General features: G+C 36.2%; 1 protein-coding gene across 1 annotated transcript in view; it reads left to right on the top strand.

Moving 5' to 3' along the window:
• The first annotated feature begins 320 nt into the window (after positions 1-320).
• The window catches only part of LOC139135411 (prestin-like), a 29,810-nt gene continuing 19,251 nt past the window's right edge, over positions 321-10,879 (top strand). Inside the window, exons 1-5 of the mRNA XM_070702789.1 lie at positions 321-463; positions 3,748-3,856; positions 5,007-5,631; positions 9,243-9,353; positions 9,964-10,160. Of these exons, the coding sequence (XP_070558890.1) occupies positions 5,163-5,631; positions 9,243-9,353; positions 9,964-10,160 (777 nt within the window). The 5' untranslated portion in view covers positions 321-463; positions 3,748-3,856; positions 5,007-5,162. The remainder of the gene's footprint in view (positions 464-3,747; positions 3,857-5,006; positions 5,632-9,242; positions 9,354-9,963; positions 10,161-10,879) is intronic.

The raw sequence follows: 10,879 nt of genomic DNA, 5'->3' as shown, positions 1-10,879 counted from the left end.
CGCCTAAGAAGAATTTTTCTAAGGCGTTTAAACACGTCTGTGGCTCGAGCGCGTGGGCGCAGATCGGAATTTTAGAAAACTGGCGACTGTGATGCATTACAAATGTGTATCGAACCACAAGTGATTGTGATGTGATGCTATTGCAATCGTCAGTTGATTGCAACATGCTCGGTTGCTGCTGCAATGCTGCATCAGTAAATACATATATAGAGAACTCTGACTCAGTTTCGGTGCACATAAGTAGTTTCGGGGCACATAAGTTACATGTTCTAACTCAAGAGGGCGCTGTGATATCGTCTGGAGTCAGCGCTCTAGCGGCGTCACACATGTACCAGCAGATGACAAGCAGACAGCAAACGTATAAAACACAAGCTCTTCCCTCAATCATAATACGACGCTGGAATCACGACTTAACGACTAAAAGACACAAGTACCTCCGTCGCGACATAGCTATAGTTACCATGTAAGTTATTCGGATTACCTGATGTAATATTTTGTGAGAAACTTTAAAATTATATGCGGGTTTATTAGTGCTACATAGAAAGTGGACGGGCCGAACGGATACAGATATATGAGCTCATTTCGCCATATGATATCGAGCTTTGGTAACGCGCTTAAATGTGCATTCGCTAAAATCAAGAAAGTTAGTGTGCCCAGTCAAACGCAGTTTCTATATGTCAAGAATTCTATGTGTTTTCTTCCACAGTTTTTATTTTCAGCCATTTTAAATCGTGTCATCGCCGGGAATTACCACATGTTCGTTGATCGTTGTGCACGATTCGACACAAAAGGAACTGACGGCGTATCAGCCGGGCCGTTGACCCACAAACAGGGCAGTGGGACATGCTTGGAAAACGACATCACGATCGAAAGGACATGGCCGTAGTGCATGACACTGGCAAGCAATATCGTCCATACGGCCTCTTGGTAGCAGAAATCTCTCACCACTGTGAAGGACAATGTGTGTTATCTATCTGATAAACATAAATAACTGCGTGTGCATAAATAGACACTGAAAATGTGAAATACACCCTCTACTGAAGAGAGAAATCTCGAAAGAAATAGTTCAAGTTTGACACTTGCGGTAGAAATTGCACAAATGATAACATCTTTGGTTTTGCAGTGCGTGATCTATACCCTTAGTGCCGTACAAATATTTCAGATATATTCGCATGTAAATATTTTATGTGATACAGCTGTCAACTGATACTGAAGAAATACGGAACTGACAAGTCGTTTACACTGTGCCTGCGCAACTCATGTGACGCAAAAGTATGTCCTGTGTGTGGATGGAATCCGTTAATCAAGGTCACACAGAACATGTCAACATCCGGCATCCACTCTCTTTCCGAGCTGAATTCTGACAACAGATTTTTATTTAAGAGTCAGTCAGTCAGTCCATGGTATCTGACACATACCACTCACAGTCATATATCTGTTGGTTACACACTCACAGTGACCATACACCACTTAGGGAAGATATATATATATATATATATATATATATATATATATATATATATATATATATATATATATATATATATATATATATATATATATATATATATATATATATATCTTTCCAAAATTATTTATGTATTATATATTATCAAGTCTGAAATTTATATACAAATTATATACTATGTATTATAAATTTTAGATTTTCATATTTTATATGTATATGTAGGAAGAGCAGGAGTATATGAGAATGTTTGTCATATATATATATATATATATATATATATATATATATAATATAGATAATTTGTAAGTTTATGTATATAAACATTCAAATTTTAATTTTTTATATTTCATATAATATATACATATATATACATATATATAAAATTTGTAAGTTTACATATAAACTTACATTTTTATAATGTTATATAATATATATATATATATATATATATATATATATATATATATATATATATATATATATATATATATATATATATATATATATATATATATAGGACAGAGATAGAGGGTCATCAAATGTACATGCATACTCACACGAACACACTGTCAAAAATGATATACATAACACCTTTAAAATGAAGTAAGCTTGTTTCTCATGCTAATTCTCTCAGTTACATCTAGGAGTTACAACCTATGTGATAAGTGGTTACCGGCACAAACTAGGCACATACCCTAGGGGATATGCCATCATGAGAGCGTTTGTTTCCAAGGTTAATAATGACAGTGTCTGTCCCTCTCTACTGCAGAGTCATCAATACCTGCCTCATCCCCCCCCCCCCCCAAATATGGCAGCAGCAGTTGTTTTTAACTCAAGTGTAAGTCTCTCTCAGAAATTAATTGGTTCACCCCAAGTGCATATCTTGCATTAAAGTAGGTTTACAAGTGAAATTGTGATCGGTTCACACCATTGTTCAAAGATACTGGTCCTGATAAACTGATAGGCCTAGCAGATTTTGTTTTGATGTACAGAGTTGAAAGATGCTAAGCTTCCATAGGGTTTCTCAGTCACAAGACTTTGAAAAGTGGCCTGTCCAGACACATGTCCTGTACCCAGGAAAATGTACTATGTGATCTTTGTGTGGGTATAATTAATTTGGTTAAAGTCAAAGGACAATGATCAGTGTGTTTGGCGATGTTCCTTTGAGGATAAGAAAAGCAGACTGCTTCCCCCTTCAAATTAGTCATTAACTGAAATAATGTTGATGTACAATATAATGAGTATCAACCTATCTCAAGCCGTACTTGAAAAGTTTTTTCCTCATCAGCACAAAGCATTTCTGGAGATACCAAGATTATCTCTTCTGGCTATGTTAGCTATGCTGAAGGTGTGTCAAACTGAGTATATATATATCTCAACATTTTGTAAGATATAAAACGACGTGACTTGACCGAACTCTCAGATAATACATCATTTGCACTAACATAGAGTCCTAGGACAGCACCTTTGTCCCGTGATATGGGACAAAATTTGTCTCGATGTCTGTCTGGTGGAGTTGAGCAAGAGATGACAATGTTTCACGGTATATGAGTGTAAGACGAGCTGATTGGTTGTATGTGAGCAGGCCACTGACCAATACTGTTATTGATATTGTAATGGAAATTCTTATTATTGATATAAAATACGTTTTTGCAAAGATAATCTACCAGGGACTTCTGTGATTGGTTGATGCAAATGTGTATTGTGATATAAATTGGTGTACAAAGGTGAAACAAATTAACCCAAGATGGGTACCCAAATACCTGGCCTGTGTGACAAATTGATATAATCATGATATCAGAAAGGAGACTTTTAGGACAAGAAAGTTGAACCAGTTCCTTTTTGTTCTGACGTTGTGTTTTACATTGGGCAGATCTTCAAGCAACATTAATTTATCACATTGAAACCTTGTTCCACAAGATCGGCCTTTAATAGTCATTTTATAGTTTGATTTTTGCCCAGGGAAAACTTGTTAATTCCCTTTTCAACAAATTGGTTATTTTCACTGTACTTTGTAAATACCTAGGCACAGTTTAATTCTTGTAAATTACAGTTTCAAAGTAGGTTAGACAATTTGAAAGCCTCCTCTACAGCAGGGCTGTAAGGTAATAGTCATGTCACTGGTTGACTAATGTCCCATCCTAGAATCACATGATAGCTTTATGGGACATGTGCAATCTTTTGGCAGCTTTCCCTAATTACACTATGGACCCAGTACCATGAACGGCACTTAAGGTACAATATATGCTCAAAAGTTTTTCTGTATCATATCATTCCAGCCCAGAGCAGGAAGAGGTGGAACGCTTTCCTCCCGACAATTGCATAACCAAGGCTATAAGTACGGATGCTTTCACGGTGGCCTCTGCAGCTAATACCAAGGTTTAGAAGGTGAGTGACAGTAGAATATACTGGATTCTGTAGTCATTCCAATCAGTCAGTATAAATTGAACCAAGCTATTCTGTATCGTCTACTCTTTACCATTGCATGCAACACCATATTGTGTATATTCTGCAGAAAAATAATCTGTTGATTTCAACATAGACAGTTTCACTCCACTGTCTGTGATTTCAGTGCATGTACATATCTTGTCGAAATAACCACAATCCTTTCACAGCAGTTGATACCACAGCTGTGCTGTGTTCAAGGATGTCAACCCATTCTATATTTCATAATCTCCATGGTCGGTATCCATGGTATTACACAGTGTGTTTCAGTTGAAGAAGTCCTACACACTGTTTTTTTTTGTTGTGGTAGTCCTTTCAGCTTTTATCCCATGTTCCATTTACCAATAAGACAGCAAATTTACTTGTCTTTGGTCAATGAATGTGGTCTGAGACCAACTTGACTAATGGCTTTGCTACAGGTTGTTTATGTTTTTGCTACCACAGTGAGACATATCAGGCCGTGCCTATGTATTCCATCGCTGGTTTCTGAACTCTATGAAGTCAGTGTAAGAATTTCTTCATGTACATCAGTACATCAAACCTGTACATGACATCATTCTTGGCCCAAAAGTGCATTCTGATATGTTAGCCATGCAATGTCTTACAATGTCTTTGCTTTGGCTGGAAAATTTAACATAACTGCTGTCTTTCAATTATTGGTTGCTAAAAAACGCCGAGGGAAATCGTTTGAAAAGTCAACACAGAGAAGCCACGTACCCTTCCAACACTGTAGAATTCACTGGATTTGATAAATTACCATTTTATCAAAGTAGATACGCTGATTTTTTCATTTTTTACATAACAGTCTGGTTGCATCAGGCAACAGAAACATGTAGGACATCAAACTCATTAGTGAATTGCTCAGTTGTAAGGGAATTAGCAAAGAGCTTCATCCAACCCACACTGGTACATACTGCTCAAAATGCAGTGTGCACACAGCTTTGTTAATGTGCCGCAGCCTGTCATATTGCCACTGTTCAAACACCACTCACATTTTCACAAATCTTTGCTGTGTTTTTGTAAATACATTCAGAACATATGGTGAACGTGATTTTGTAAATCTAAATATGTCTGTTTGTTTTGTATTTCTCAGTTTTACTTGCAGTAAATCAGGCAGTTGAAAAAACACCGATCCCCTTATATCAATGAGAGATCTTTGAACAAGGACACCAGTAAAGAAAAAGTCAACAGTTCACCTTCACTGAAGGAAAGGTCATCAAGAGTTCATTGTCAATGAGATGACTAAGCCATGATGACATCAACAGACAGCGGCTCAGAAGGTGCATTGGTGGATGGGAATTTAGATCTTCCCCTGGAGGAGAAAGGAAGTCAGACGGGGAGTATGGTGAAGTCGAATGAAGAGAAAGATGGAGTGGACAACCCTTTATCCCCACAGATAACAGATGTTGAAAAACAGTTAGAGGAAGACGTGGAGAGTGAAGATGGCACCCCCATGAAGAGTTTCAGGATAGAGAGACCCGTCTACACACAGCGGTCTTTTCAGACAGTTTACAAGGAGTCCCCCAATGAGTATGTGCCTTACAGTCAGAGATTCAAAAAGAAGTTCAAAAAATGTCGATGCAGCGGACAGTGTTGTGGCAGCTGTGTGACGGCAACCCTTCCAATCATAAAGTGGTTGCCCAAATATTCAGTTACAAAGCAGCTGGTGGGTGATACCATATCAGGTATAACTGTGTGTGCCATGAACATCCCTCAAGGTGAGTCTACAAATCACCTTCAAAGTTAGCTATTGCACTACTAGGTAGAATGCATCTCAGGAACAGATATTCGACTCAAAACTTTTACAATTCTCTTCTGATCTATCACTTGTGGGTGCTCATTTTAAAGCTCTTGGTGAAATAAAGTTTTGTACGGTCTTAGTTTTTCGAAAATTGAAAATTTTATTTCTCTCCATAGAGTTAACACAGGGATGCTGGCCATTTTGAATTTCAGATATCGATAAATTTTAGGCTATTTGTTTCTGTTGTACCAAAGTTTGCACAGTGACCCCCAATTTTATTCTTGATTTGGTGAGAGAAAGGTAGAAAGTTTCATTACAGGAAAGTTGAACAAAACATTAAGTCTTTCACTTTTGAAGACGTACTACCTTAAACTGATTGAGCCAACAGATCTGTGGGTCTAACACACACATCATACAGAGTATAGATATCCTTCATATCTATATCTGTACCTATAGCATGGTTCAAGATATTTATGTATCCAGTCATTATCACAGTCATTACCGTTTGATGCGTGAACTTTAATAGTACTTTGATTAAATTAATACTTTTACATCGCTTATCGTACATCACTTATCCATGGCTAAAATCCAATTTATAATAGGGCTACCAGACATACATCAAATTATTGAGTACCTTGGCTGGTTGTAGTACATGTGTATCAAGATCAATAAATTGCCAGCCAAGTGTCTAGCCGTTGCTTCAAAGATTTGAGTTTGATCCGACGGCAAGATTAGCCTAATGCATTGTAATCTGTGGTGTCTTGTTGCATATGCACATTAGCAATAGTCGAAAGAGCACCTTCAGATTTCTATCCATGGAGTTTTCACAATTGCCAAATATTTTTTATTTGCTTTAAAAGAATAATATATGGCAATAAGAGCCACCTTTGTGGACTATTAAATACTATATAGGGGTTACTAGTGGGAAGATGTTTAGCCATACATTCACTTGGTCAGCATTCTTTGCAATGCAAAATTGTTAACTTTTGGTTGCCTTGAATGGTAAATAACCATGTATCCATGGTCAGCCTTCACAAACTCAGCCTCATTATGTACATATATTCACTTGGGTCCTGCTTGCTGCAAAATTTAAAAAAATTCTAATTGCAAACAATGTATTTGTCAGTCAGTGTCTTCCATAGATTTTCTATCTAAGGATTGAATGTGACAATTGAATGCGACAATTTACTTCAAAAGGGCCAAAAAACGTGTTTCCTTTATTATGACTGTTCATGATAGAGTGCAATCGGCACATTTGGAACTTTATTATTTGGCATCTGTTGTGAAGGGAGTTGAAAATTCAGCGAAAACCACTCTGTTGGAGGATGTGAATATAGAAAAATATTCAGGGTCATGCATGTTTTTATTGATGAATTCAACTAATTACAAGAACACATATTTTGTTTTGTAAACAAGTAGGAAATTGCAATTGCTTGGTAGATTTTAATAGTGAGATTTATTTCATTTATAAGTTACTCTTTAGTTTTGTTTGTTTGAAATAGGTTCATACTTTTAGTATTTGTTGCTTTGAGCGGACGCCATGACTTTTATTTGCATGTCTATGAGTGTGTTTCCATTTATAAACCAACATGCTTCCTTTTCCTTATAAGGCTGTATTCCAGGTACAAGGTCAAATTGTTTCACTAAGGCATGACATTTTATGCCAACATAAAGAAAACTAATGATCTAGTTCCAAGTAATATGTCAAAGAGATGCATGATTTTGCAAAGTTCCAAGTTTTCTAAAGCATTTGAGCAGTTGCAATAGGTGTTTGTTGTATCAGATCACTCAGACTCAGTGGCTTGAATTTCTAAACATATGTTGTATAATACCTGCTGTCAAGTTCTATTCAAACAATATGGCAGGCTGACAAAGCAAACCATAATATTTTTCCGGTCAAACACATAAATCTCTATCGTGCATGTATCTCAGCACGTAAGTCCATTTAAGTGAACTTATTTTAACTTCACTTTCAACAATGCAAAGTTTATTTAGTGGGTGGATGTGTGGCAGCGTCCGATATTCAGCATCTGTCAACTTTTTACATCCAAGCTGCTTCTTCAAAATGGCCAGCCTGATTCCTTTAATATTTGGAATACAGGTCACTAGGGATGACCTTATTCAGACTTATTCAAATTGTGGTGAAATAGGCAAATTTGTATTTCTTAGGCAATTTTTGTCATTTTTTGTCAAAAATTTATTTCATCAAAGGTGCTTGTCTGACAGCTTTGATATTGGTATACAGGTTCATAGGGATTATCAATGTGTGAAATTTCAAAATTATGAAGAAATTTACAATTTTGTGTTTTTGGGTCAATTTTTGCCATTTTTGGTCAAAAAATTTGTTTCTCAAAAATTACCCTTCTGATAGCTTTGATGTTTGGTATACAAGTTCCTACAGATGAACTTAATGTGATATATTGAAATTACGATGAAATCTGCAATTTTGTATTTTAGGGGCAATTTTTGCCATTATTTGGTCAAAAAATTTGTTTCTCAAAAACCGCTCTTCTGATAGTGTTGATATTTGGTATACAGGTTCCTAGGGGTTATCTTAATATGATGTGTTGAAATTATGAAATCTGCAATTTCCTATCTTTGGGGCAATTTTTGCCCTTTTTTGGTTAAAAACTTTGTTTCTAAAAAAACTACTCGTCTAACAGCTTTGACTGACATGTTTTTAGGGATGATGATAATGTGATATGTTCAAATTATGATGAAATCTTCAATTGTGTATTTTTACAGCCATTTTGTCATTTTTTGTCAGGCCATCCTGAAATGAACTATCAAAAATTTCCATCTTCTTCATCAACACCAGTGTCACAAATAGTTATTATCTGCATAACATAGTAAAGCTGTATTGGCTGTTAGTTCGCTTGTTCAAATATTTTTTTCAAGTTTCTCAAAAGACAATGATAATCAATAATTAAAGATCTCAGTTAGTGACTGTATAGCCTGAAACTTGTCACACTGACTTTTAACTTCACTTGTTATTGTGAAATGTATTTTTGCTTATCACATTGATCTAATGATTGAAAAAAGACAGTGAACCTGTGTAAAGTACCAGTGAAACAAACGTATACAGATGCATTGAAATCTACAATTGATTTCACAGTATCTTAAAAAATTACATGGTTTTGAAAACAACAGCAGTAAGAAATAAATGATAAACCTAGTAAATCAGTGAGTGACACAGATTGTCTCTCACCTGAATCAGTCCCAAATGGCATTACCAAATACTCTGTATGTGAAACACTTTTAGTTGAGAAAACATCTTCTAACTTTCAGCTGTAATTGTTATTTAAAACAGCTACATTGTAGATGAAGTGTACTCAACTGTTCAGCTATAAATTGGTCCAGACAGAGTTGCTCCATGCTGGTTTACTGTGCAGTGAGTCAGTAACTTTTGAATGTGTGGTGATACCCAAGCTAATTGTTTAAATTGTACATATAATGTGTCTGTCTTATACATCGAGTTGTAACACTGAATTGAAATCAACTGTATTTGTAGCAGTAAGAAAATTAGTGTACAGATATGAGTATTGACAATGTAGCAATGAGTACTTTATGTTTCTTTATATTCTTCAGGCATGGCGTATGCATTATTGGCATCTGTGCCAGCTGTGTATGGGCTGTACCTCTCTTTCTTTGCACCTATCGTCTACGCATTTACCGGCTCTGCAAAGGAGATTGCTGTAGGTGAGTACACAAGCAAATGAATTAATATATATTACAATCGGTGTCAAATCACCTTTTATCAGATTACAGGTGATAAATTGTGTCTCTTATAGGAAAAGCAAACATCCAATACTATTCATCAACTTGAATGAATTTAAAAACTTTCAAATTATTAGGGTCCTTCTTTAGATATTGAAAGTTGTAGCTTTACCACAAATGCTGACAAGACCTTACAATTTTGATAAGATCTAATCAGTACAGAAGTTTTAATCAAGCAAAGTCACTGTAGAAAATTCCATTCCACACACTTCAGTGTTGTGATTTGCCCGAAATCAAGCACTCTGTAAAGTTTCTGTCAGTCCGTTACATTTTTCCAAGCACCAGCCTACGCCATCAGAGCTGACCTTCAGTGATGCTGCACACTGTCTTTACCTTGACTGTGGAAGCTATGTAAAAATAAATTTCACATACTACTGAACTCTTTCCATTATTATATGATATCAAAGTTGGATTGTGATAAATGGGGGAATTTTTAAATATTAGATCTGTAGTTCTGTTGCAGTTTCAATCTTGTCAGACATTATTTTCACCAAAAATTATGCCAACTGTCTTGCATTTATTCTGATGGCAGGAACATTTGCAATTATCAGCATGATGGTGAGTTCAGCAATTGAGAGAGCCGTACCTGAAGACCCCAGCGACAGTGGCTTTAGTGCATCTGATGTCACCAACGGAACAAACACCACAGGTATACCAGGAACCTCAGACAGAGAAGAAGAGTTGGTTGTAGCAGCGGTGTCACTGGCATTTCTGGTTGGATTAATCCAGGTATAAGCTAACTTTCCAACACTATGTATCTGTAAGGCTTATAAATTGTGTAGGGCTGCAACCTTTCACACCGTGCTTCCTTATGCAGAGATCCAACTTTGGCATAATGAGATTGCCGGGCTAAAACATGGTGGTCAAATGGTCAGAGGCCATTGGTCCTTCAATACCATGTATTCAATGCTGCTGACTTATTCATATCTAAATTCTAAATTTTTGATGTGTAGGTATTTTAAGTCTGTTTAGAAAGGCCAGTGGCTGTAAGTTTTGATGATTTTATGCTATTAGTTTTGTGTGTCAACAGCATGTTCTTGTTCTACTCCCCTATACACCAATCGTTCAGCTGGTCAACAACTGTCCGATAGGTGAAACGTGCTCCGTTATTGTTGGCATTCAAAATCTAGTCCAGACTAGAATTTACTTTTCAACAATAACAATGCAATCTATACATTTAAAGGCTGAGTTAACAAGCTAAATACTGCGAATATCAATATCCTTTGGGGAGTAGGACAACAAATTGTAACTGACATTAAAAATAATGAAAAAATCACCAAGAGTTACAGGTGCAATCCATTTACTATTAAAGCTCTCCAACATCATATGAAAACAATTATCACCTCCCACATGTACCGTATGTATCTCTCATCTTTGTCCCCTTGTGTGGAAATTTGACTGTATATTTAAACAGGGGCTAGTTAACAGCTTCATAATACCCTTCAATA

Source organism: Ptychodera flava, chromosome 6, assembly GCF_041260155.1.
Source record: "Ptychodera flava strain L36383 chromosome 6, AS_Pfla_20210202, whole genome shotgun sequence".
In the NCBI taxonomy this organism is placed as follows: Eukaryota; Metazoa; Hemichordata; class Enteropneusta; family Ptychoderidae; genus Ptychodera; species Ptychodera flava.
The sequence above is the reverse complement of the archived record's forward strand: the minus strand, read 5'-3'. Positions and strand labels throughout refer to the sequence as shown.